Source organism: Podarcis erhardii, assembly GCF_964252035.2.
Source record: "Podarcis erhardii genome assembly, chromosome: 6".
NCBI classification, from domain to species: domain Eukaryota; kingdom Metazoa; phylum Chordata; class Lepidosauria; order Squamata; family Lacertidae; genus Podarcis; species Podarcis erhardii.
The window spans coordinates 9,536,854-9,564,435 of NC_138510.1; the positions used below are offsets into that span (position 1 = coordinate 9,536,854).

The following is a 27,582-nucleotide window of genomic DNA, read 5'->3' on the forward strand; positions in this document are numbered from 1 at the left end:
ACCTCGCACTGTGGGGAGCAGCCGCTTAAGGAAACGAAACACTGAGGGAACGAGGCGAATGCCGCCTCCCTATTCATTCTTCGCAGGTGAAGAGGAACCTGCGGCCCGTGAGGCGCCATATTGTGTGTGGAAGCTTTATAACGACGGCGGCGGGGGCAAGTTTTGTTGAGGGGTTTAACGCTCCCCCCCCCAAAAAAAACCCCCGTCCATTACATGCAAGTTTATGACGGGGGAATTCGCTTCCTAGGGCAGGGAATAACGTGGAGGGATTTTTTTGTTTTGTTGTTTGGGGGGGGGGTGTATGGAGAGCAGAGACCGTGAGGTGGAAGACATGGCGGGCGACAGTTGCACACCCTAGCCCCAAAGGCACTAGCTGAGGGAGCTGGCGCGGCCGTTGCTCCCTCGGCCTCCAACGAGGCGCGGGCGGGGCTTCCCAACGCCCCTCCCCTCCGCGGTTTGGGCCGTTGGAGGGGTAGTTTGGGGAGGCGGGGCTTCGGCCCCCCTCGGGGAGCCCAGGGGCCGTTTGGAGGCGGCGCGAGGGCTGAGAGGCGGGTGGTGGGCGGGGCCGCCCTCCCGTCGGTTGCTAAGGGGGTGCTTGGTTACCTGGTTTGGGCCTGCCCTCAGAGGTGGGCAGGTAGGGGGGCTGACGCCATTGGTTACCTGCCAGGAGCTGGCCAGGTTTCCTCCCCAATTCGCATCCCCCCCCCACCAGAAAGGAGCTTTGATTGCATGCTTCACCTGCCACTGGAGAAGAGGGGGGTCTCATTCAGAAGGGGCTCAGTCCCACTTTCCCCTTGAAAAGTTTGATTGCCAGGGGCTGAAGACACCCTCTAATTGTTTTTAAAAATATTATATTATGCATTTTTAAAGGGTGGTGTGCAATTATCTTGTGCTTTTCCTTTTTGGCTCTGGGTTTTGAAGTACCCTGTGCTTCTCCTTTTAAAAAAAGACTAGGACCCCCTTTCCCTCCCCCAAGCCCATCCACACACACACACATCCCAAGGGAGGATTGGATATTTCATTTGACAGCTTTTAACTTCAGGCACTTTTTGGAGAATGTAATGTTTCAATTTTTAAAAAAACATTGAGCCACTCATATGCTTTGGATGCCATCGATGTTTTTTAGCTGGTGATAGTGCTGTCCAGAATTGGGAAAGTTAATGTCCCGAGGAAGTAATGGAAGCATAAGGCAATGCAACAACTGTTTTGTGCAGGCTAATCAGCACATCTTTAAAAGCACTAGCTCCTGATTGCACCTATTATTTGCAAAGTTTTGCTGCACCAAGCTGGTGGTGTTTACTCCCTGTACATTCAGTTTTCTGAAGACTTTGAGACATTGGTATTCGCCAGTATCATGTCAGACTCAACCTCCAAGGTGTCGGAAACTTCCAACCCTCGGGCTGTGGTTACAGATCCAGCTTCTACTGCTTCTGCTGCCGAAGGCCCAGCAGATTCCTCTTTTGGTGAGCAAAACCTGAGCTTCACCACCACGGATCTCAGCCTGGTGGAAATGACAGAAATAGAATACACACAACTTCAGCACATACTCTATTCCCATATGGAGGCGCAAGCAAATGAAAATGAAGCAGAAAATAGGCTGAATTCAAGTTCCTTCTCCACTAACAATCCCGCAAATCAATCACAATACCTGTCATCATCTAGTAACAGTCTAAGTGGCTTTTCATCAAACAGTTCTGGAAACCAGTCGCTTTATCCCATTATCTGTCAGTCTGGTTTAGCCTCTGACAGCAATTTCATGGGTCCTAATCAGTGTCTAGGGCACATTGACTTCCAGGAGCTAAGAATGATGTTGCTCAGTGAGTCTAGCATCCCTCCAAACCAAGCTGAAAAAACTCCTAATAGTAGCTCTGTGGAGATGACTGGGCAGAGTTCAGTTAAAGCCAAACATAGTGAAAACTTGGGCGGGCTAAATAAAGAAAATTTGCCTGTGGAAAATTCAGCACCAATTCTTGAATCCAGAGCCAAATCTGCAGTCCGTGTTCGATTGGAAGACAGATTCAACAGTATCCAGGCTGAACTTCCCAGATGTCAAGAAACCCAGGAAACTGGAGTAGCTATTAACAAGTGTGTTACATTTTTATTTCCTTTAATCTCAGCTTAATCATGTATATTAACTGTGGCCTCTGTCAATCGAACATTAGAAATACTAGGGTGCATACCCAAGATGCTTTGCATTTATTAATAAGGAATAATTCCAATCTGTAAGTTCTGATTTCTATCAATTAAAATTGTGTGGATTCACCGTTTTATACATATATACAAAGGGGTGGATAGGCAAGATTAATTGGTAGTAAGTGATTTTAGACCTGTCTCCAATATTCCTTAACTATATCATGTGTGCGTCCTAGATCTTACCTGGTGTTAGAAAAACTAGCATTTAAACTGAGCCACACTATAGTGTATATGTAAGCTTTCGGGGTGTTCCTCAAGTTCTTTGGATCTACATGATTTTTTTATCTCCTGCACTTTGTTTTGCTGCTATACGAAGACCACTAGAGTGCAAGCTGTGGCAAAATGCCAATTACTTTTACTTTTGAGGAAGCTCTAGCTCTGGATCTCCTGTATCAAGTGGGGGATTATACCAGAGTAGGAGGGTCATGTGTACTGAGTGAAGTCTTCTGTTTGAAGGGCTTCTGGTTCAAATGTGTTTAATTATAAATAAGCATTAGAAAGGAAAGCAGAGGTCTTGAAGTTCTGCATCAGTAGCAACTGGAAACAGACTAAGCAGGCACACAAGACACCTAGTCACTGTTTTGTGAGATTTTCATATAAAGATTGCATTTGTATTGAAATTGTGGTAATTATTTCTAAATTTGCATTTTTGCATATAAATTAAAACATGCAGCTTATGGGCAAATCTGTTCTCTATTGTGGTGGTGTATTTCATCCTTTTGGCAATTCATAAGTTGCCACTCTAGACCAGGTGGTCTACAAGGCCCCCTCCAATTCTTTGATTCTGTATCAATTCTATATCAAACTGTAGATTTTAAGATTTCAGTGTCATTACATTATCCACCTGTGGATGGATCCATCAGCATACTCGCACTCTAAAAACTGCAGGGTGCGACTTTTCCAGCAACTTGCTTCTTTTATTTATTTGTGACTGGCATCATTTGATGAACATGGTTAAAGCCAAGCCTTGGCTGGTGGATTTATACTGCACTTTTCTTTTTACAATAACCCTAAAATTCTGAGTGCCCATGAAGTAAGCCCATAATGCTGAGCTTATAGTTGCAATCCTACCAGTGATTGCTACCATATATCACAGCATTGCAAGTCAGTACCAAACAACCAACCCAGACTTCCTGTCCATGTACCCAAGGGCCACTCCACACCATGTGCCAGCAAAGCTTGGTTTGCTACACAACAGGGAGCTGCAGGCAGTCCAGGTGTATGATGTGTCCTTTCTTTACATATAATAAAAATGCAAACATTTCATCACACTGCAGTTCATCTGGCCACAGACAGGTGGTGCTGTGAACTATAGTGTGAAAAAGGTGGTGGATGGGTGGCCCAGGCAAGCTTCAGAGGGACAATCAGAACAGGCTATAGCAGTTCCCCAGAAGCTTCCCTGCTCTGCTGGCTCCTCCACTTGCCAGCTGTGGGGTCCTTGCTCCCATGATCCAGAGCCCCAGGCTAGCTGGTGCCACTCCAACTTGGGGATCTTCTGCTTCTGCTATGGCTGATTAGAAGCATGGTAAGGTCTGCTAGTCTGCTGCTGTTGCCACCAATTAAAATGAAGAGTTGGCCTGGATCTGGCCAGCAGCAGATCTTCAGCCTGACCTGCTTCTACTTCTGGCCTCCTCCCATTGCCTGCCAGGCCAACTCATCATCCCACCTGGCTAAGCCAGCAGCATGAAGCGGAAAGGGGAAGATCTTAGGAGAGCTCTTTGCTCTAGGACGGGCACATGGTTTCCATCCAGTGGAAACTGCTTCTCCCAGCGTTGCTCCTGGAAGCTGCCCCTCACAGATGCTTTCCACCTTTGACATAGGAGATGGAATGCAGCTGTGCTTGGAGGCTATGAAAGCCCTTTGCAATCCTTCCCTGTTGTACCTCTAATATCATGGGTGCAGAGGAGAAGGGGAGAGGATTACAAAGGGCTTTGCACATCAGAGGTGCAAAGAAGTGTGTGGTGGCTCATAAAGTCTTTTCCCATCCTCCCCTTTTCATCCTCCAAGGTTGCAGCTTGAACGGAGGAATGCAGAGAATGAAGAATGCTGCCGCCGCTGCTGTAAAAAGCAAGAGAGAATCCTGCTGTTTAGAATACAGGCTTTTTTCTGTCTTTGCTCATCTCCAACTCCCATTAGCCCCAGCCAGCATGACCAGTGGTCAGGGATGATGGGATTTGTAGTCCATGTACAGCAGAAAGGCTGTAGGTTCCCCATGCCTGAATCATTAGTTTATATATTAAAATATATGTTTGAGATGGGTCATATTAGAATTCTGAACCTATACTGGGTTGTCTACTGATGTGGAAGATTATGCAGCAAAATGGCTATTCTAATCCAGTCATTTCAAATAAGTGCCTTTGTTTATTCACTCCTTTTATAGTTTAGTAACTCTAATTCGCCATCCTTCAGAAGTGATGGGTGTTCCTCTCCACCAGCAACAGAATAAATGTACCACATTAGTGAAAAATAAGACTGCTGCTACTACGACTACTGCATTGCAGTTTACATGCCCACTGTTTAATCCGAGTGTTGCTTCTCCTGTAACTGGAAATGCAAACCCTTCACAAACACAGGTTGGTATTTTTGAATTATTATTATTATTATTATTTAAATTGCAGCCATTTTGTTTCAAAGCTTTATATTAGTCATAGTAAAACTTCTGAAGAGAATGCAGTAAACAAGAGAATTGTCAATCTGAGTTTTGAATTGTCAAGTTATCTGACACTTGTTTCATGTTATTTGCTGAAATAAATTAATTAGCATTGGCCAGGATATGAAGAACCATTAGTCCAAGTGGACTTTAGATTTGTTTTTCTTGAGCAGAAAAAAATGGCTTCTTATCTGTTCTTGAATTCATTTCAACTTTTCTGTCTTCATTCTTTAGCTTCTACTGTAAAGTTCTTTCAGTTCCTTCTTATAATCGTGACACTTATCTTGAGTTGTAATCTTATTTTTTTATAACTCCCATTGCTCTATGTCACTTTGATTTGTCAGTATTTGGAACAACCCTCTCTTCCCAAAATTGGAAATTTGCATCTTACATAAACCTTTCTAGACTGAAAGCTATTCAGATGAACTATTTCTTTGCCGGTTTTTAAAAACCCATACCTTACTATAATACTTTGTGAAGTTGGCAGTGGTAATAGCCTAAGAATCATAAATGGTATTTATATTAGGATGAGAGACAGAGCTAAAGTCTACATGCCAGGTTGTATTAGCAATGAGATACAAATTGTAAAGCACTGTATTCATTGAACAGGGCTTTATAAATTTCAAAAAATATTGCAATGCCTAGCCTAGAGCTAATATAACAAAAATATGAGCATCATCCAATATCTAGAGCTACATTATAACTATAAGGAATGTGATCCAGGGTCTGATCAGCACAAGGTTTACTTCTAGTGCAATGGAATTTCCCCTCTCACCCTATGAACCCCTAAATCTGTTTTAGGGGTTCCCACAACGTTCCAGAGCAGTTTTAGAGAAGGTGTGGGGTGTGCTTGGGGGAGGAGAGGGACAGAGTAGTAGAATTCTGCCCCCAGTAAATGAGAGGGCCAATTGTAGTTAAAATTAACAACTTCATGACTAAAAGGGCAATCCTAACCATGCCTACTCAGAAGTAAGATCTATTTAATTCAGTGGTGCTTACTCCCAGGTAAGTGGGTTAGAATTAACCATTTCATTACAATTAACCATTCCATGACTAGCAGCAAATCCAAACTCAAGATTGGAATAGGCAGTTCTTGGGCTGCACTAGATGAGACTTTTCTGAGTACAGTGGTACCTCGGGTTACAGATGCTTCAGGTTACAGACTCCGCTAACCCAGAAATAGTACCTCGGGTTATGAACTTTGCTTCAGGATGAGAAGAGAAATTGTGCAGCGGCAGCAGCAGCAGGAGGCCCCATTAGCTAAAGTGGTGCTTCAGGTTAAGAACAGTTTCAGGTTAAGAATGGACCTCCAGAACGAATTAAGTTCTTAACTCAAGGTACCACTGTATGTGGAGTCATTGGATGGTGGAAGGAGAAGCTTAGCAGGAGCAGCACCAATGCAGCTTTAGGACTACAATGCCTGTATTGTTCAATAAAATGGGAGGATGGCCAACATGATTTACAGTTGGCTTCATTTCATACTGATACATACATTTTCTTTTAGAGCTCTGGAGCCTCTGTTCTGGAAACAGCCAAACATCAAGATCTTGGGTTACCTCGAGCTTTTTCTATTTGTTACCAGCAGGAAATTGAGGCTACAAAACAGACTGTTGGGCCTAGAAATAAGGCACTGCCTGAACATGTTTGGATTAAATTAGGAGGTAAATTGCTGAATTTTGACTGTTTGTTGTCAAGTAATTCATTCTGATTTGTTGTTCAAGTAATTCATTCTGATTTCTTAAGTTAGCTTTTTTTCAGAGAAGAGTAATCAAAGTATCATGCTTCTGTTTGATAATATGCTTAATAAAAATGCATTCGCCAAGCATTTAAGGCTGCTTAGCTGTCTTGGAAGCTAGGAGGAAGCCCATGTGACAATTATCTTTTGCATGGGGTGGTTTTGAGGTTGGGTGAAATGGGGTTTTTAGTGCTATGCGTGCCCTTGGATGAAGTAACAGAACTGGAGGAAGTAACACAGAGCTCCAGAGAGAAACTGGCAAACAAATCCTTGGCCAGCCTTTTGCTGCCTTTTCTGAGATCCAGCTGTGATGGGTGCTCCAGGTTCTAGACCTTGGAGGCTCTGAAGCAGAGAGCCTGGGGCCAACCTATGTATGTACCTTCTCACAGCATTTGTTGCGCTGCATTACGGTATATAGAAATGTTTCCACTGCCATATTAAGCAAGTTTAGCCATTAACTTAAGATCTTAGCTTACTAATCATAGGGATTTATTTATTTATTTATTTATTTTTATAAATATTTATTAAGAATTTTTTAAACAATCAAAGACATAGATAGTAACATAGTATTTTCAAATATCCACATTTCATACTCCTCCTTGGACTTCCTCACAGCTCTTGCTCCTGCATTCTAGACTTATAAATTTTGCTAGCAAATTATTAAATTAGTTCCATTCATATGATAAAATTTCCCCAAATTAAATCTCAAATTTCGGAATTTAAAATGACACCTGTAAAATACTTAGTTCTAAAGTACTATTTAACCAAAATTTATCTTTTCTTCCAATTACACTTAAATTTGTATTTTTCATATTTAATTTGTTGAAGCCAAATTATAACTAATCTTACATCTTTCTTAACATTCATACAATTTACAATATTTTTGTAAATAGTCCTTAAATTTATTCCAATCCTCCTCCACCAGTTCTCCCAGGTTTCGGATTCTGCCCGTCATTTCTGCCAATTCCTTTTTTTTTTTTAATAATATTTATTAAGGGTTTTTTTGTTACAACACACAAAAAAAACATACAAAAATATCACATTTTATAACATATTTTCTTATCCTCTTTGGACTTCCTCACATCTCCCGCTCCTGCGTTCCAAATTTATAAAAATTAATCCAGCAAATTTATCACCTTGTCCCCACCTTACAATCTAGTTTTCCAATGTTATATCTTAAATTTTAGATATATTCATTTCACTCTATTAAAACATTAAGCTCAGCCTAATAGTTACCTAAAAAATTGATTTTTTCGTAAATTTAACTTATCTTCATAATTCACGTCATCTGTTCCGATGGTGCCAAATTGTTTATGATCAAGCATCCTGCTTAACATTCATACAATTTACAATATTTTTGCAAATAAATCTTAAATTTTTTCCAGTCTTCTTCCACCGTCTCCTCTCCCAGGTCTTGGATTCTGCCCGTCATCTCGGCCAATTCCATATAGTCTATCAGTTGCATCTGCCATTCTTCCAGTGTGGGTATATCTTGAGTTTTCCAATGCTTGGCAACGAGTATCCTTGCTGCTGTTGTTGCATACATAAAAAATGTTCGATCCTTCTTTAACACCCCGTGGCCAACAATACCCAAAAGGAAGGCCTCTGGTTTCTTAAGGAAGGTATACTTGAATACCTTTTTCAGCTCATTATATATCATTTCCCAGAAAGCCTTCACTTTGGGGCAAGTCCACCAAAGGTGAAAGAACGTTCCTTCATTTTCCTTACATTTCCAACACTTATTATTAGACAAGTGGTATATTTTTGCAAGTTTGACTGGGGTCATGTACCATCTATATATCATTTTCATTACATTTTCTTTCAAAGCATTACATGCAGTGAAATTCAGCCCAGTAGTCCATAACTTTTCCCAGTCCTCAAACATAATATTATACCCAATGTCCTGTGCCCACTTTATCATAGCCGATTTAACCATTTCATCTTGTGTGTTCCATTTTAACAGCAAGTTATACATTCTTGAGAGTACCTTAGTCTTAGGCTCTAACAGTTCCGTTTCTAACTTCGATTTTTCCACCTGGAATCCTAACTTTTTATCAAGTTTAAAAACTTCTTTAATCTGAGCATAATGTAACCAATCTCGCACTTTGTCTTTCATTTTCTCCTGACTCTGCAATTTCCAGTTATCTCCATCTTTTTCTAATATTTCCCAATACTTCGGCCATTTGGCCTCCATATTGAGTCTTTTCCAGGCCTTAGCTTCCAATGGTGAAAGCCACCTTGGAGTTATATTTTCCAATAAGTCTTTGTATTTTGTCCAGACATTAAACACTGCTTTTCTGACAATATGGTTCTTGAAATTCTTATTAATCTTAACCTTGTCATACCATAAATATGCATGCCAGCCATTCATACAATTTACAATATTTTTGTAAATAGTCCTTAAATTTATTCCAATCCTCCTCCACCAGTTCTCCCAGGTTTCGGATTCTGCCCGTCATTTCTGCCAATTCCTTTTTTTTTTTTAATAATATTTATTAAGGGTTTTTTTGTTACAACACACAAAAAAACCATACAAAAATATCACATTTTATAACATATTTTCTTATCCTCTTTGGACTTCCTCACATCTCCCGCTCCTGCGTTCCAAATTTATAAAAATTAATCCAGCAAATTTATCACCTTGTCCCCACCTTACAATCTAGTTTTCCAATGTTATATCTTAAATTTTAGATATATTCATTTCACTCTATTAAAACATTAAGCTCAGCCTAATAGTTACCTAAAAAATTGATTTTTTCGTAAATTTAACTTATCTTCATAATTCACGTCATCTGTTCCGATGGTGCCAAATTGTTTATGATCAAGCATCCTGCTTAACATTCATACAATTTACAATATTTTTGCAAATAAATCTTAAATTTTTTCCAGTCTTCTTCCACCGTCTCCTCTCCCAGGTCTTGGATTCTGCCCGTCATCTCGGCCAATTCCATATAGTCTATCAGTTGCATCTGCCATTCTTCCAGTGTGGGTATATCTTGAGTTTTCCAATGCTTGGCAACGAGTATCCTTGCTGCTGTTGTTGCATACATAAAAAATGTTCGATCCTTCTTTAACACCCCTTGGCCAACAATACCCAAAAGGAAGGCCTCTGGTTTCTTAAGGAAGGTATACTTGAATACCTTTTTCAGCTCATTATATATCATTTCCCAGAAAGCCTTCACTTTGGGGCAAGTCCACCAAAGGTGAAAGAACGTTCCTTCATTTTCCTTACATTTCCAACACTTATTATTAGACAAGTGGTATATTTTTGCAAGTTTGACTGGGGTCATGTACCATCTATATATCATTTTCATTACATTTTCTTTCAAAGCATTACATGCAGTGAAATTCAGCCCAGTAGTCCATAACTTTTCCCAGTCCTCAAACATAATATTATACCCAATGTCCTGTGCCCACTTTATCATAGCCGATTTAACCATTTCATCTTGTGTGTTCCATTTTAACAGCAAGTTATACATTCTTGAGAGTACCTTAGTCTTAGGCTCTAACAGTTCCGTTTCTAACTTCGATTTTTCCACCTGGAATCCTAACTTTTTATCAAGTTTAAAAACTTCTTTAATCTGAGCATAATGTAACCAATCTCGCACTTTGTCTTTCATTTTCTCCTGACTCTGCAATTTCCAGTTATCTCCATCTTTTTCTAATATTTCCCAATACTTCGGCCATTTGGCCTCCATATTGAGTCTTTTCCAGGCCTTAGCTTCCAATGGTGAAAGCCACCTTGGAGTTATATTTTCCAATAAGTCTTTGTATTTTGTCCAGACATTAAACACTGCTTTTCTGACAATATGGTTCTTGAAATTCTTATTAATCTTAACCTTGTCATACCATAAATATGCATGCCAGCCAAACGCATTGTCAAAACCTTCCAAATCTAATACATCAGTGTCCTCGAGAAGCAGCCAATCTTTCAACCAGCAGAAAGCTGCTGATTCATAATACAGCCTTAAGTTCTGCCATTTCTGCCAATTCCATGTAGTCCATCAGTTGCATCTGCCATTCTTCCAGTGTGGGCAAGTCTTGAGTTTTCCAGCATTTAGCGATGAGTATCCTTGCTGCTGTTGTAGCATACATAAAGAAAGTTCGGTCCTTCTTTTGCACACTCTGGCCGACAATGCCTAAAAGAAAGGCCTCTGGTTTCTTAGGGAAGGTATACTTAAATACCCTTTTCAGCTCATTATATCATTTCCCAGAAAGCCTTCACTCTAGGACAAGTCCACCAGAGGTGAAAGAATGTTCCTTCAGCTTCTTTACACTTCCAACATTTATTGTCAGACACATGGTATATCTTTGCGAGCTTGACTGGAGTCATGTACCATCTGTATATCATTTTCATAATGTTTTCTTTCAAGGCATTGCATGCCGTAAATCTCAAACCTGTGGTCCATAACTTTTCCCAGTCAGCAAACATAATGTTATGCCCTATGTCCTGTGCCCATTTTATCATGGGATTAATTTAAACAGTGGGGTACCTTTTAATTAGCAGGAGGGCTAAGAGATAAAATGCCCACTTGTTTATCTTTAAGGTTACTTTGGTTCTGGTGCGGTAGTAAAATAGGGAACAATAACGACAGGCAGCGTTTGTTTATTTAATTGTGCAAGGTCTCTCATATTTCCTTCAGTAGCTGTACTGATGTCTTTGCTAAGCTGCATTATTATTTAAGAGTTATTTACATGTAAAAAGCAACTGATTACTGATCCACAACAATTATTTTAGTGGTGGACAGCCTTAGAAGCAGTAAACCAAAGTTGAGCTTGATACAAGGTGAAATTTCAGTTCAACCATACAATTTACTTATGGCAAAAAAAAGAAGAAAAGAAAAATGGCAACACATTTCTTTTTCCTCTAGGAGATGCTATATGTAAGCAAACAATAAACAAAAGAAGTCGTAGTCGAATACATCCCTTGGACACCAGTGTGCAGCGCAAACCTCTTGGTGATATTCAGAATGTGTGTGATACTCAAAATGCTGGCCCAGCTCATAGCACCTGGCAAGCAACACAACCAACCCAGAGCACGCAAAGTGGAACTCAAGGTGGTGTCTCTCAGCGTCGGGAGAGACATAACCGGATGGAAAGAGACAGAAGGTAATTGCTAGTGGTGGCCTCTGAAAAGAACACCTTTTGTGTTTGGTTCTTAAGTTATCAGGTCTATACGAATGAATTTGTTTCAACGTGAATTTGGTGTTGATTTACATGCCACAATGTCATATATCTGGATATTTATGACATTGATGTACTGCCTTTCTGCCGGTGTACAATAGAGCATATATTAAATAGTGGCTCATACTCCAGATACTGTACAAAAGGCGTGCGTGGAGTATGTTCTTATGTGGATTCAATCACAGTCAACTGTATAAATATTTGCAAAATTTTAATACAAACCTTACAGGCTCGCGTCCCATAACCAGAAAACTTAGGATTGATTTTAAGAATCCTCATGTCAGTACACTTGTGGTCTTTGATTCAGCATTGCAGGGAGGAATAATGAGCATTTTGTAAGCCTTGAAAACTTATATAACATGTGTGACTGATGCTTTGCCACTATCTTCATCAAATAATTGGCTTTTAAGTTGCTTCACCTAATTAATAAATGTTTTAAGTTACCATTTCAAGCACTACTAGAACTCTCCATGTTGTATGCAATTCTAGGCGCAGAATTAGGATTTGTTGCGATGAACTTAATCTTCTGGTTCCATTTTGCACTTCGGATACTGACAAGGCAACAACTTTACAATGGACAACAGCATTTCTAAAATATATTCAGGAACGACATGGGGATTCTCTGAAAAAGGTCAGTAAGTTTCACATAAATGTGCAGAACAAAATGCATTAAAGCAATAACAAAATGCCTTGTGGAATTATGATAGGTAGCTTGACCATTTACTTCAGTGGATACAGGAACACACATCTTCAGTGGCCGATGATCTTAAGCAGGATACAATCTCAGCCTCAGCCTTTAACTACCCGTTCATTTGAAAAATGAGGATAAAAATAATACTGTCATACATCACAAGATTGTTGTATAGAAATCTGAACCTTATCTACCTATTATTAAATATTATTAGGACATACTCTCCACATTTTGGAACTACTATATTGCAAGCAATACCCACCTAGTATTTTCACTTCAGTTGTCTCCCCCCAGGTTAAATAGCTCCATCTGGACACCAGCTATTGTGCTGACAATAATGGAAGGGCAGCTTTTTATTTCTGGAGCTGCTCCACTCTGAAATAAAATAAATGGCATCTCCTGTGCTGCAACTCTGCGTGTTTTGTTTTTTAAATACCTTCAAAAGTTTGCTAGGATAAGCTAAAAGTTGCTTAGTAGGTTCTCTCCTTTAGGGATAGCTGTGTGCCCACACTTTTCCCAAGGTTTGCTCTTTCACAAGTCCATATCGTAATTATTCTCTGTGTTTGGCTTTTAGGAATTTGAGACCGTGTTCTGTGGTAAAACAGGCAGAAGACTAAAGTTAACAAGATCCGATTCACTAGCAACGTGCTCGACACAGGAGATTACTCAGAATGGCACACCTATGGAGATAAAATAGTTGGCTCTCTATAGTCAAAAACTGGTGTAAAGGGTGAACATGCAAGGATTTGTATGAACTTCTAATTGAAATTCACCTGCTGAACTTCTCATGTGACTTAATGTACTTTGAAAAATACATAAGCGTTAAAGAAATGACACACTTTATTCCAAACAAAGAAGAAAAGCAAGACACCAACAACATTTATTTATTAGTGCTGCCCTAAGAAAAGTGTTGCACCAGAGGGAAGTAGAAAACAGCAGTACAAGCTAGCAACCCACTTTCTGTATTTTTGTTTGTTTGTTTGCCAAGTATAATATAATTCAGATGTGTCAAACAGCAGCTTGTTCTTTTCAACCTTGTACACACTTGTACTGATATAGATAATTATTAGAATGTCGTAACAACCAGTTTGGAAGAAGAAGAAGAAATGTAACTAGTTTATAAATTATATAAAATATAGTAACTTGTATATAGTAACTGAGATTTACCTTCCATTTCAAAATGTTCATACCTGTGAAACTAAAGTATATAGAAAAAGCTTTTTGACAGTGTGTTATAAATACACTACTATTTAAAATATGTTTTGCATTCTCCAACGATTTTTAGTGCAGGATACAGTAAAGGAATTATCTGCTGCACAAATACCCACTGAAATGAACAGGAGAAATACAGCTGTGTGCTCTGGTGCAAATCTGATTTATTTCAATTGGGCTTCCATACGGAAAAAAAAATCCAGATAATTGCATGATTTCAGTGCAAAAGTGGTATTTTGTAAACAGTACATGATTTTTAAGTGCACATAATATTTTCTTTTTTAAAAAAGACTAGTATTAGCAGTATGTGTTAGGAAAGCTGAAGCATTTGAGAAATAGTATATTTATTGAATTGAAAGTGGCTTCATTTATCTATCAAACAGATGATGCCAGTAAGTATTTCTTATACAGAACTCATCCCAAAATAAATACTGTTTAAATCACGGATATTCACATTTGTGTAGCACCTTTATTTCCAATCAGCAAAAGGAAAAATAAAAGTATTAACAAAACAAGCCTATTATAAAACAGGCAAACACAATGTTACAAAAAAAGTGATTTTTTTTTCTTTTAAAAAATTACAATAATGCATATACTAATTTTGGGCAGTGTTCATCTGTAATGTAAAATGTCATTACTAAATATAATATGCAAATGTTTGAAATTAACCCCATGTAAGAGAGAGATACATTCTACCTCATACGGAATTTATTGGAAAAAAATTACTTGTGGTACATATCTAAGAGATAAGGCCATTTGGCAAGCTCTGTGTACCGCAACACATTTGTGGTTCCCCTTTTCCAGAGACTGTTTCCTGTGCTGCTGGGACAAACCACCCTTGAAAACTGGGAGGATCTTCAGTAGAGACTTCTGACACAGTATAGAGATCAGCCTTAGGAAAACTCTGGTGTGCGCATATAGAGGGGCTCTTTGGATTGTGTCCATCGTATGAACAATCAGGGTTGTCAATAGTTCTATCTGAATAATGTTTATTTAGCCCACTACTTCTGTATTTACTTGACACTGTCCAACGAAGCATGCCTACTTAGCTGGATGGAGTTGTTCCTGGTCTCAAGTGATGAGACTGTGTGCACATAGCCCTGGCTAGATAATTGTGCCTCTTGTTTATCTGACCAGGGTTAGCCCTCTGCAGCCCTGGCCTCAGCACTCACACATAATAAGGTTGGAACAGAGTTTACCATTAACATAAACTGGCGCAGGTTCGAGCCATCCTAAAAATTGCATAAAACACAGTCCAGTTGATTTGTGGTGGTGCTGGGGAAAACACCTCTTACATCAGAATAAGTGGGGAAGTCTCTCTTCAGTGGGGCAAGGAGCAAACAACAATGTAGTGAAAATTGGGGAACAATTGTAGGGGATATAGTACAAATTTCCATCTGATGATTTCCTGTTTCATTGAACTAAAAGTCTCCATTTCATTCATTCTTACAGGCGAACTGCCCCTCCAAATTTTTCAAAGGGTGGTTTCCTCTTCACGTATGAACAATTTGCTTAAATACTCCGTACCCTTTTTCTGACTTCCATTAAATGCAGTTTTATGACTTTTTGGATTTTCCTCCAGCAACAGCTCCCATGCAGGCAGATGTATCACAGACTCCTGGAGTTCCTTGGACTCCAATTGCACCTGGTCTTCCAGGATCCCCTGGCAACCCAGGTTCACCAGGAGAGCCATCCCGGCCATCTTTACTAGTCCCTGGGACACCCGGCGGACCTTTTCAGGGGGAAAGAGATAAAGGTTCGGCATGATATTCTGCACTTTCCCCTGGATAAAATTATTGGTTGCAAAAAATAGCCCTTGCTTAGATGGGTAACTTCCCGAAAACCACATGTACGCCACCCTGAGTTCCATGACAGAAGATAGATTTATTATAAAATAAATAGAAACCTTCCTACATTGCAGTCCATGTGAAACCCCCCCCCCCAAAAGCTGCTGTTTGCATCAGGAGGGAAGCTCTCATTGGTACCAATGGGCAGTCCCCGCCTCCCATTGCAAATAGCAGAAGGTGGGAAACAGTTTTTAAAAAGAACCATCCCTATATACAACAATGTTGAGCAGAGTCCTTGGCCCCTGGCTGCTGTTTTTAGTGTTTTAAAAAGATACATTCAGAGGCAAATCAGTATTCTCTCCTCCAAGGGAAATCAAACCTAAGATGTGCTTCCCTTGCTAACTTCTAACAGCTCAGGGAAGTGGGGAGTACACAATTATATCATAGAATCATAGAATCTTCCTTGTGGAAGAGACCACAAGGGCCATCGAGTCCAACCCCCTGCCAAGCAGGAAACACCATCAGAGCACTCCTGACATATGGTTGTCAAGCCTCTGCTTAAAGACCTCCAAAGAAGGAGACTCCACCACACTCCTTGGCAGCAAATTCCACTGTCGAACAGCTCTTCGACAGTGGAATTTGCTGCCAAGGAGTGTGGTGGCACCCGATCAACTTACCTTGAGGTCCTTGATCCCCATCTGGTCCGTCAACACCTTTCCCCATGGCACCTTTGTCTCCCCTCTCGCCATGGTCACCTACAGTGTCGTAACAAAAGCATAAACGACTTCAGTTGAGTAGTGGTCCAACAACATACGGAGATCCAAGTTTGGGAAACACTGGGCTAGAAGTTTCTCACTACTGATGCACTTGTCTGCTATATTATTTATCGGGCAAGTTTTATACGCTGCTTAATCAACAAAAATCTTCAAGCGCTTTTATTAAGATAAGCTATGTTGAATGCTGCATTGGAGGCACTGGGCAGAAAAGCAGTCTATAAACAAGAAATGAGGCATTTGTAGTATTGCCTTAATCCCAGAGCTCTACTCTTGCAAACATATGCAAGCCTGAACACTGCATTTCCACCCGTGACCGTCCTTCAGTTTATCCACTGGGAGCACATATGTTTGTCTTCATAAATTGGTAGATTCCCACATCATTTGGGAAGCACCCAACTTGATACAAGCTGCAAACCTGGGAAGCAAGCCCCACTCAACTCAGAGGTGTTTATTTCCAAACAGGCAGGCACAGGACCGAGTTTGCGGTCTTTCGCTGGCACTCGCTGGTCTGCTTCCGGTGTCAATCTGACTCACCTCTAGGACCAGGATCTCCTAGGTCTCCTGGTGGTCCTCGGTATCCGGGTGGGCCACGAGCTCCAGGGTGCCCAATAATTCCCGTTGCCCCGGGAGGGCCTGGGGGACCAGCAGGCCCGGGCCGCCCCGTCATTCCAGGAGCGAGGGGCTTCCTCAAGTTAGCAGCTAACTGTGCAATTTGCTCTGGAATTGAAAACAATAACGGACTGGTTTCAATATCATCAATTATACAAGACATTCAAAATAGACAAACAAAAAGGTTTCGCCAGAGAGACTTCCAGATTCGAAGCCGATATAGTAAATTCTAAATCTAAAACACTCTCCAAAGCATACCGACTCCTCCTTGACTGGGAAGGAGGAGGAGGTCACTGCAGCCATGGTTAAATGGGCGCATGACTTTGGGTACAAGATAACCATGAGACAGTGGGAACATCTGTCGAAAACAGATTGGAAATTTACAGCTTGTTACTCACTCTTTAAGAGAGAACTTCCTTAAAATGCAACATCGGTGGTATATAACCCCTTGGAAGCTCTCCAAAATGTATAAAAGTGTACCAAGCAATTCTTGGAGGTGTAAAGAAAAACCAGGTAATCTATATCACATGTGGTGGCAATGTAAAGAAATCAAAGTGTTCTGGGAGGATATCCATTCCAAATTGGAAAAAATGTTTTAAAAAATATATTTCAGAAAACAAACAAACAAAAAAATGAACTGTATGCTGCCTGGGGCTGATGAGAAGTGGAGGAAGCAGTTTGGGGGGACTGGCCTGTATGCATCATTGTACACTTTTAGGACAAGTCCATGCATTTTTCACCGTTCCCTGGGAAGAGGGATTGATTGTTAAACCACTCAGGGAATGGCAGCTCTGTGAGGCAAATAGGGGTTGCCTAACAACTCACAGCACCTGTAACACAATACTATTCCCAGAAGTCTTGAGTTGGGGAGCCATTGCTGCTTAAAGTGGTTTCAAATAGCTTTTAATGTATGGTGTGAATGTGACACATCCCTTGGGAAGACAGGTGAACTGATGCCAGTGTCCTGGAAGAAGCAAAGATCACCAGTGTCAAAGCAATGATTCTTCAGCATCAACTTCATTGGACTGGTCATGTTGTGCCAATGCCTGATTATCATCTTCCAAAGCAACTACTCTATTCTGAACTTAAAAATGGAAAGCGCAATGCTGGTGGTCAACAAAAGAGGTTTAAAGACTCTCTCAAGGCAAATCTAAAAAATTGTAGCATAAACACTGACTACACAAAAACACTGGCCTGCGAGTGGTCCAATTGGAGAACAGCATTTTCCAAAGGTGTCACAAACTCAGGATTGAAAGGGAGAAACGTGCTAAGAGGAAGGCATGCTTGGCAAACCCTCACCATGATCAACTCCTACCCAGAAACCTCTGTCCCCACTGTGGAAGGCCATGTGGATCCAGAATTGGCCTCCACAATCACTTACGGACTCACTGTTAAAACCGTGTTTATGGAAGACAATCTTACTCGGCTACGAGTGGTCAACAAAGGAGGAGGAGGAGATCTGAGATTCAATCCCAAATATTTGACTTGAAGGGTGTTAGGTGACAGGATCAGAGTAAAACTCCCAGCTGGGATCCTGGAAAGCTAGTCGGAAGTCAACAACTCTGGGTTAGACGGACTCATTTTTTATCTTCTCACCACTGGCAATTCCATTCAGAGAAATCACATTATCTGGTTAATACTCACCACGGATCATTCCACCACAGAGTTCTCTTATGTGTTGCTCACTGGCTTCCTTGCCCTGGAATGACACAAAGATATTATGAAGCATACTTTAAAAGCAACAGTTCTTAAAACAACTACGCTTCCTTCTCTCACACATAGGAATGGTACATCTATGTCCTACTGCAACACACACACATGCATCTCCTAAGCTAGAGGGTGTGTTTTTTTCTTCCATTAAGAACTACTTTACATATATGCACATCAATTTCATTCACTGATTCAGACTCATACACGGGTGCTTCCAGACTGCTGCCATTTTCAGATGGGAATCAATCACACCCTGGCCATTCAGGAGGTGCCATTATAGATGATGGGGAGCTCTTGTGCAACAAAAACTCTGCTCCAAAAGATCAGAATATTTGCAAGAATGGAAATGGCATTGAAAGCATGAGATGGCACTTGCTTCAATGCAACATCTAACCTCCCCATGAACAAATCGGAAAGAACGCTCAATAAATAGCCGTCATTTTTCAATCTCCTCCACTTTGCAAACAAATCAGAGCGAATCCTCAATAATCATGTCGTCTGCAAGTGCCCCAAGATGGTCTTTCAATCAGCTGACAATCATTGCTATGAGGAATAGTGAGTAGAGAAAGCAGAGTAGGAAAAACTGGAGAAGGCCAATGAAGGGAAGGGTGAGACAGCAAAAGAGTTGGACAGGCTACTTACTGGAGGACCTGGCTTGCCGGTGATCCCTGGGATCCCTTGTTCGCCTTGCAAACCCAGCTTGCCCGGGTGTCCTGGAATTCCTGGAACTCCCACTGTTCCATTGGGACCTTGAACTCCTTTGGGGCCCAGCTCGCCCCTGCTTCCTGCCTTCCAAAGGAAGAAAACAGACAGACAACCATCAGTCATAATATGTTGGTCCCAGGCTCTGAAGGCACATAGAGGAGGGAGAAAGGTTGTTTTCTGCTGCTCCAGAGAAGCGGACACGGAGCAATGGCTCCAAACTACAAGAAAGAAGATTCCACCTAAACATTAGGAAGAACTTCCTGACAGTAAGAGCTGTTCGACAGTGGAATTTGCTGCCAAGGAGTGTGGTGGAGTCTCCTTCTTTGGAGGTCTTTAAGCAGAGGCTTGACAACCATATGTCAGGAGTACTCTGATGGTGTTTCCTGCTTGGCAGGGAGTTGGACTCAATGGCCCTTGTGGTCTCTTCCAACTCTATGATTCTATGATGCTGCAACTGGGGCTGGTTCCGGGGATGGTCAAGAGACTACCCATCCCATTTTGATTTTAAAGAAAGGAAGATGGGGTGCAAATGGGACCAATAGCGGCTTCACTTCCTGGGCAAATCTTTTTTTTCCATTCTATCCCGTGCCCTTGTCCAAAGAGACTCACGGGATCTACCAAGCAGCAAATAGGAACACGCAGAATAATTTTACAACGAAACAATATATGAAACTTACCTCCCCTTTTTGCCCGGGAGGGCCGAAAGGACCCTAAAGAAAGAGCCAGGAGAAGCAGACAATGAATATTCTGAACAAGTGGGATCTGTAACATGGTGTTGCAGCCAGCCAGCCAAGCCCTTTTCCAGATTCTTGCATCCTGATCCCCATCTTGGTTCTCTAGTTCCTCATCTACCTATAACAGTCAGTCAACATTGCATGCCCCGTGATCTTAGGTCCTTACTGGGTTGGGGTTTTGTGTGAGTCTTGTTTGTTCTTCTTCTGCAAAACTTTGGGCTTCCTCAAGTCCACTTAAAGTGCAGTTTTAGCTATATTCAAAGAATGGATTTGCTATTAGCAGTGCTTTTTTCTGGGGGGATGCAGGGAGACATGTACCCCTAAACATTTTGTGAATCTAACAGGAGAGGAAACTTAAAAAATTAGTTTCTTCTCTAGCATGGTGAATCATCAGTTCCGTTGCTCCCCCCAATGGCAGTCTCACTTCCTGTCACGGTGTTTCCTGAGTCTCAGACGGAAGCGAGCGTTTAATGTGTGTAGTAGGAGTTGGAATCTAGCACAGTGATTGGTCAGTTTCGTGGTTGTTGAAAGGACGACATTTGGCGACGGACACCAAGAGAACAGCCACCAACCAGCAGAGGAATCGGGAATATGTTGGTGCACACAACCTCATGCAAATGTGGAAGACTGTGAGCTGTCAGCTGCGTAATATGAGGTAATGCATTTTCTTTGTACTTTTGTCCATTTACTGTATTTATTTTCCCCAATTTGAACTACAAAATGGTGATTTTCCTGAGTCAAAATGAAAGTACCCCTAAACCCTTTTTAAAGAAAAAAAGCATTGGCTATGAGTATGTAGTCCTGATGATATAAATCCCACTATTAGTGCTATACTGTTGCATCCTTCCCTTTCCGGTTACTTGGCGGAAAAGCCACACTTTTGTCCTCTCCTGTATCTTCTCTGCACTAGTTGACCATTGGAGGAGAGTTCTTTCCCCTTTCCCATGAGATATTTCATGGTAGGCTACAAAGCTTAAGATGTGTGTGGGATTTATTTTTGAGGCTAACCCCGACTTGAGATGCTATTATCCATTTTCTAGAACCGCTAGACTCATCCTTTTCATGCATTAGGAGGTTCTGCAAATTAACACCACCTACCAACTCTCCTTTGTCTCCCGGAAGCCCATCTGCTCCAGCGATGCCCTTGAAGAAAAAACAAGAACAGCAATAGGTACTGCTATTACTTATTTTATTTATTTAAAAAAAATCTCAAACTGTGCTGCTTTATTCTCCTGTAAAAAAAGGAGATTCCATCTAAACATTTGGGAAAGCTTTCTGACAGTAAGAGCTGTTCAACAGTGGAACAGTCTCCCTCGGGAGGTTCTTGACTCTCCTTCCTTGGAGATTTTTAAGCAGAGGTTGGATGGCCATCTGTCATGGATGCTTTAGCTGAGATTCCTGCATTGCAGGGAGTTGGACTAGATGACCCTTGGGTCGCTTCCAGCTCTATGATTCTGTGCTCCCAGGCTCCCTTATTAGGAGCTTTATTATTTATTTGTACACCTTTATAGGGGACGCGGGTGGCACTATGGGTTAAACCACAGAGCCTAGGACTTGCCGATCAGAAGGTCGGTGGTTCGAATCCCCATGATGGGATGAGCTCCTGTTGCTCAGTCCCAGCTCCTGCCAACCTAGCAGTTCGAAAGCACGTCAAAGTGCAAGTAGATAAATAGGTACCGCTCCAGCGGGAAGGTAAACGGTGTTTCCGTGCGCTGCTCTGGTTCGCCAGAAGCGGCTTAGTCATGCTGGCCACGTGACCTGGAAGCTGTATGCCGGCTCCCTCAGCCAATAAAGCGAGATGAGTGCTGCAACCCCAGAGGCGGTCACGACTGGACCTAATGGTCAGGGGTCCCTTTACCTTTACACCTTTATAGATCGCTGGACTATTTACAAAACTCGTAAGTGGGGTGCAAAACTGGTAAAACACACAACATGAAAACTGTTCAAAACTACCAAAAATCTGTATGGAGGTCCTTGCATCAGTACCAGGGAGAGCTGGATTGGCAGACATCTGGATTCACCCTGGCTCTTACCAGCTGAATGGGGAAATTTATTATTATGAACACATTCCTGTTATCAGACAAACTAGCCAGAAAGTGAACCTGGGTGTTGCTAATAGTTCTCTGAGGCACTCTGCAGTTGATGAACTAAGATGCAATTTTGCATCAGAGTTAGGGCTTACCGACAGCTTCCTCCTGCCCCACTGCTTTCCCGGGGGATCGCTCTTTAGCAAGTCAAAATTCAGAGTTTTTCCGGATTGCTGTTTGTTCCCATCTATTGCTAAAAGAGCAGGTTTTCCTTTGGAAAGGAGCAGGGCAGGGCAAGACAAAAACCGCTCAGACCTTTGCTTTCTACGCATGGCGCAAGCAGATGTGTGAACGAGCCCTTAAGCCTTGTATGAAGGGACCTGTTTCTTCAGGGCAGTTGGTCAACAGTCTTGTGCAAGGGTAAGCAACCTAAGGCCCGGGGGCTGGATGCGGCCCAATCGCCTTCTCAATCCAGCCTGCGGACGGTCCAGCAATCAGCGTGTTTTTACATGAGTAGAATGTGTGCCTTTATTTAAAATGCATCTCTGGGTTATTTGTGGGGCATAGGGGACTTCCGGGTCGGCGCCATCGCCGAATGGCGGACTCCCTCCGAGCTCCGGAGGGAGCCTGCACGGCAGGGGCTGGGTCCTACCGCACCGGCGATGCGGGGACCCTTAAAAACCACGGCCACGGGGGCCGTGGACATGGAGACTCGGCTGACACCATTAGCGCCCTCCCGACTCGTGAAGGAGCCTTTTTAAAGGCTACGGATCGGGTGCCGGGGAGAAGCGTGGTGTTTTGAGTCCTCTGCTATCCCTGCCGTGCGAAGCCGCATGCCATTCGGCGGAGAGCGCTGGCTTCTTCCTTTGAAAATTCGGACCTAAAAGAATAACCTGTAAGTAATTGGAACTTGGACTAAAAAGAGGGACAAAAATTTTAAAAATTTCGGAGCGAGCGGGGGAGGCGCAAAAAAGGAAGTCAGCCACCCCCTCCATTGTAGAAGGGTCAAAGCAAAGGATCTGATAACTAAGATCGGAGTAACATCATTTTGGCAAGTTTTTAACCTCACGAGTGAAGAATATGAGATTGAGCTGGAGGAGGAAAGTAGAATTCGGACTTAAAAACAACCCCCCCTGGAACCCCGGGAGCGATCGATGACGGAGTTTGGAGAGGAGAAAGGCAAGTTTTGACAGCTGTCAAAGAGCTGTCAAAGCGGAAAATAAGATAGAGACTATGTTACAAGGACTTTGCTGGTTATATTTGTTATAAATTGGATACAAATTGTTTTAAATAAGGATTACAAAGTTACTAGGGCTAATGGATGCGATCTGGAAGAGAACTCAGTTTCTGCAATCCACCTAGAGGAGCCGAGGGACATTACAAGTTTTAGCTGGAAATTGAAACTGAACTGTTTATCTCCTGGGAAACTGCAGAAATGGAACATTATTATGACTACAGAGGCCACTACACCGAAGAAGACAATGGAATCATCTGTTGTGGAATGAAAGGAACTTGACGTAATGTTTTGTTTCTGAATAACAAGCCTCTGTAAAGGAACTAACTTTTGGAATTAGGACATTTGTGCAGGAAAACAGGGACAGAAAGAAATAGAAAGAGGAGTGTGATCAATAAGAACAACAAAATAACAAGAATTGGACCAAGTTAAAAGTGGGGACATTTGGGACATCCAGATTTGACAAGCTTAAGGATTATAATTTGGAGTTTTTCACTCCTGGATATAAAAATCTGGATGGAAAAAATGGGCCTCTCTTTGAGACAGAATCCTTCCATGATTGGACATTCGAAACTAAAGAGGACTGGCAAAGGACTATGATTTAGAGAGACGTGGAAATATCGGACATTGAGGAACATTGGGAACGCAACCGGGAAAAGGGGGGGTGGGAAATGTGGAATCCTTAAAGGCGTAAACTATGTTTTATTTAGGCTATATACATCTACATGGTATTCTAAAGTGGGGAACTCGTGGTGGGAATAAGCCGATTTTAGGGGAATGGAAAATAATGTGTTTTTAAAAAAAAAAAAAAAAAAAATTGGGTTAAGGATAACAAGTTTGAATTGAGGAGAAGAACTTGTTGAGATCATTTGAGAGATTTGGAATACAAGGGGGGGAGGGAAGGGGAAGTCCTGAAAGGATGTAATTGGAAAAAGATTTGAAATTGGATGTTTTATTAATTTGTAATTAATTGGAAAATTTTAATAAATATTATTAAAAAAAAAAAAAATATTTGTGGGGCATAGGAATTCATTCATATATTTTTTAAAAATATAGTCTGGCACCCCACAAGGCCTGAGGGATGGTGGACCGGCCCATGGCTGAAAAAGGTTGCTGACCCCTGGGTCTTGTGTGATATTATGCAAACACACCATTCTGGTGATCTTGAATGTGCCTGTACTCTGTTCAAGCAAAAGGTGGCGCCAGTTGCCCAGGTATGAGAGAAAGCCTAGCAGCTATACAGAGAATGATCAATGCCAGGAAGAAGCAAAGATCACCAGTGTTTAAGAAATGATTCTTCAGCATCACCTTCGTAGGACTGGTCAGGTTGTGCAGATGCCTGATGATCGTCTTTCAAAGCAACTACTCTATTCCATACATAAAAATGGTCAGCAAAAGAGGTTCAAAATCACAAATTAAAAAAGGAATGGAAATGTTTCAAAGATTATATGTTAAAGTATTGTTCTAAGAAAGATATGCTAATATGCCTAGAATAAAAATGTAAAGTATATGCGTGAATTGGAAAAGAAAAGAGATAAAAGATGTCCAAATAACGATAAATTTGGTGAATGCAAGCATAAATGTGGAGATAGAGATTTAAAGAAGTCGAATTGTGGAAGAGGGAAGCTGTGGGTGGGTGAGGGGGAGTACTATACAATAAGTATGTTTGTTTTCAATGATTTTGAACTGGTCCCCCCCCCCCCAATTTCATTTTTCCTTTTCTGTTGGTGCTCTGTTTTTGCTGTATTATTTAAATAAATAAAAAAAGAGGTTCAAAGACTCTCTCAAGGCAAATATTAAAAAATGTAGCATAAACTCTGACAACTGGAAAACACTGGCCTGTGAGCGTTCCAATTGGAGAACAGCCTTTACCAAAGGTGTCATGGGCTTTGAAGACACTCAAACTCAGGACGCAAGGGAGAAACGTGCTAAGAGGAAGGCACTCTCGGCAAATCCACACCGTGATCAACTCCCGTCCAGAAACCAATCTCCACCACTGTGGAAGGACGTGTGGATCCAGAATTGGCCTCCGCAGTCACTTACAGACTCACTGTTAAAACCATGTTTATGGAAGACAAATTTACTCGGCTACGAGTGATCCATCATCAAAGAAGAAGAAGAGCCACCTCTTACCTTCTGAGAGCGGGAATCATTTTTAAATATTTGAACCAGACCCTAAGTTTGAGTGGGGATGGGATGGGATGGAAGGGGAGGAGAAGGGACAAAGAAGATACAGATACGGGCACAGATGATTGACATTATTGCTTACCTGGTTACCTTTCGGTCCAGAAACTCCACCAGGGCCCTGGGAACAAGAAGAAAGTTGGCACAACAATGAAGCAATTTTATGGATAAAGACATAAGAAGCTAACCAGGTGGCCCAATGGGAAGCCTGCACAGGTTGATTCATAGGTTATAGAAAGAGATCAGGCTTGCACCTAACCTGTACCATGCACAATGGCAGCAGGTCTTTTTCATTTTATTTTCCTACCCCTTGTGCATGCTTGCAGAAGCACAGTCAGGAGGAAGGGCAAAACGTGGCACCTTCCAGCAGGGAACATGTGCCATGTGCTCAAATGGATTTTTAAAAAACCCAAGTGATTAATCAGTTTTAAATGCCTTAACTGGGTGACAGCATCAGTTTCCCTTAGGGCTGTCCATGCCCCTCCCCTGATCCAGGCCCTGACTAATAATAATAATAATAATAATAATAATAATAATAATAATAATTCATTTATGGCCAGTCAGTCAGTTTTATTGCACATAGCCAAAGGCTGCTGCAATGTACACAGAATCATTCAACAATTAAAATAAAATATACTGGATTGATACAAAAAACTTAAAACATTTATATTACCAAGACATTACCTACTTTCAACACAGCTATAAAAGTACCTTAATATACAAGTTAAGACATTAAACAATAAAATTTATAAGCTAAAATTATCACATGGCCACTAATATATTAAAAAATAATATTAATTAATACAATGTGCAATTATATTCAGAGTTTGGTAATAAAGCTAGAATATAGCTTGATGTAGAAAGGGTCAAATAAATTCATCTCCTTTACACTTGGTGGCTACCTTGGCTATATAATTTGCTCTAATTTTCCTAGCGGCAGTTGCAAACAGTGCTACACGCCAGGTCACATACTTATCTGTGTTTGCGAGGAGATATAAAATTAATTTATTTATATGCCACCCATCTGACTGGGTTGCCCCAGTCACTCTGGGCAGCTTGCAACAAATTGAAAACAATAAACACACTAAAACATCAAACATTGAAAACTTCCCTACACAGAGGGCTGCCTTCAGATGTCTTCTAAAAGTCAGATAGTTGACATCTGGTGGGAGGGCGTTCCACAGGGCGGGTGCCACTACTGAGAAGACCCTCTGCCTGCTTCCCTTTAACTTCACTTCTTGTAGAGAGGGAACTGCCAGAAGGCCCTCAGAGCTGGACTTCAGTGTCCAGGCTGAACGATGGGGGTGGAGATGCTCCTTCAGGTATACAGGGCCAAACTGAATCAATTGGGATGGGGGAGCAGCCCTAATGCTTAATTAGGGTTTTAAAGCCCCTTTAAACGTGCATATGGGAGGTGCCTTCTGGACTGCACTGTAGAGAGCAGGAACTGAGTCTTCTGCTCACTAGCTGTCAGGTGCTTCACTTGCTATCAAGAAAGAGCTTCACCTGCAGCAAGGAGGTGGGTTTTGCCGCACATCACTCTGCAGGCAGAACGTCTGCAGAGGAGAAACCCCACACAATGCAGGCAGGTGTTGCAATTGTTAGAATATTCTGTTCTACCTTAAGAGGAACAGGTATGACTGTTGTGTGTCACATGCCTGTTTACATTCCAGCACAGCTTGCTGGGAACTTCCGTTTTGTGTTTAGCTTTTGCTTATGCTGCTTGCTCTTAGACACGAAGGGAGAAGGCATGTTTTTCCTTTGTCCTGATGTATGCTGAATAAACTGCCTGTAAATATGCTCTCACAGCTGTCTCCTGCCACTTCTGTTGCGTAGCGTTATTTACTCTGCTAAGTGTTGCGTGCTTCAGCTTCTGAAGGCTTCTGAAGCTGTGGGTCGCAGTTTCACGCTGATCCAAGGACTGGAGATAGCCCGGCTTACGGCCGGTGGGCTGGGGCCAGCTGGGGGCTTGCAAATTGCTCCTGTTTCCTTGGATGCATCCCAACAGCAATGTCATCATTTGAAAGAAGCATTCCCTGCCCTTTCTTATGGGATGCTTCATTTGGAACTTTGGAACTCCCTGCCTCTTGAGACCAAGCCTTCCCTGCACGTATACCTGGGAATAAGTATCATTGAATCTAATAGGACTTA

The 27,582-nt window shown here is 41.7% G+C and overlaps 2 protein-coding genes across 5 annotated transcripts in view; one reads left to right on the forward strand and one right to left on the reverse strand.

Moving 5' to 3' along the window:
• TCFL5 (transcription factor like 5) lies at nt 1–14,112 on the forward strand. The gene is made up of 6 exons (XM_081867787.1): nt 1–2,085; nt 4,574–4,766; nt 6,348–6,504; nt 11,450–11,687; nt 12,252–12,393; nt 13,028–14,112. The coding sequence occupies exons 1-6, from the start codon at nt 1,355–1,357 to the stop codon at nt 13,148–13,150; spliced, it is 1,584 nt and encodes a 527-aa protein (XP_081723913.1). The 5' UTR covers nt 1–1,354; the 3' UTR covers nt 13,151–14,112.
• Nucleotides 13,308–27,582, reverse strand: part of COL9A3 (collagen type IX alpha 3 chain) — a 79,530-nt gene continuing 65,255 nt past the window's right edge. For all 4 annotated transcript variants that reach the window (XM_081867707.1, XM_081867705.1, XM_081867706.1 and 1 more), the window contains 8 exons: nt 25,517–25,552; nt 21,085–21,129; nt 19,930–19,962; nt 19,190–19,336; nt 18,482–18,536; nt 16,763–16,945; nt 16,130–16,207; nt 13,308–15,397 (listed from right to left, as the gene is read on the reverse strand). In XM_081867707.1, the coding sequence (XP_081723833.1) occupies nt 15,222–15,397; nt 16,130–16,207; nt 16,763–16,945; nt 18,482–18,536; nt 19,190–19,336; nt 19,930–19,962; nt 21,085–21,129; nt 25,517–25,552 (753 nt within the window). In that variant the 3' untranslated portion in view covers nt 13,308–15,221. The remainder of the gene's footprint in view (nt 15,398–16,129; nt 16,208–16,762; nt 16,946–18,481; nt 18,537–19,189; nt 19,337–19,929; nt 19,963–21,084; nt 21,130–25,516; nt 25,553–27,582) is intronic.

Excerpts from the sequence above, each read along its gene's own strand:
- TCFL5 (XM_081867787.1), top strand. The coding sequence starts at position 1,355 with ATGTCAGACTCAACCTCCAAGGTGTCGGAAACTTCCAACCCTCGGGCT. Across the intron at positions 4,767-6,347 it reads CAAACCCTTCACAAACACAG|AGCTCTGGAGCCTCTGTTCT; the intron begins GTTGGTATTTTT and ends ATTTTCTTTTAG. Across the intron at positions 11,688-12,251 it reads CGGATGGAAAGAGACAGAAG|GCGCAGAATTAGGATTTGTT; the intron begins GTAATTGCTAGT and ends ATGCAATTCTAG.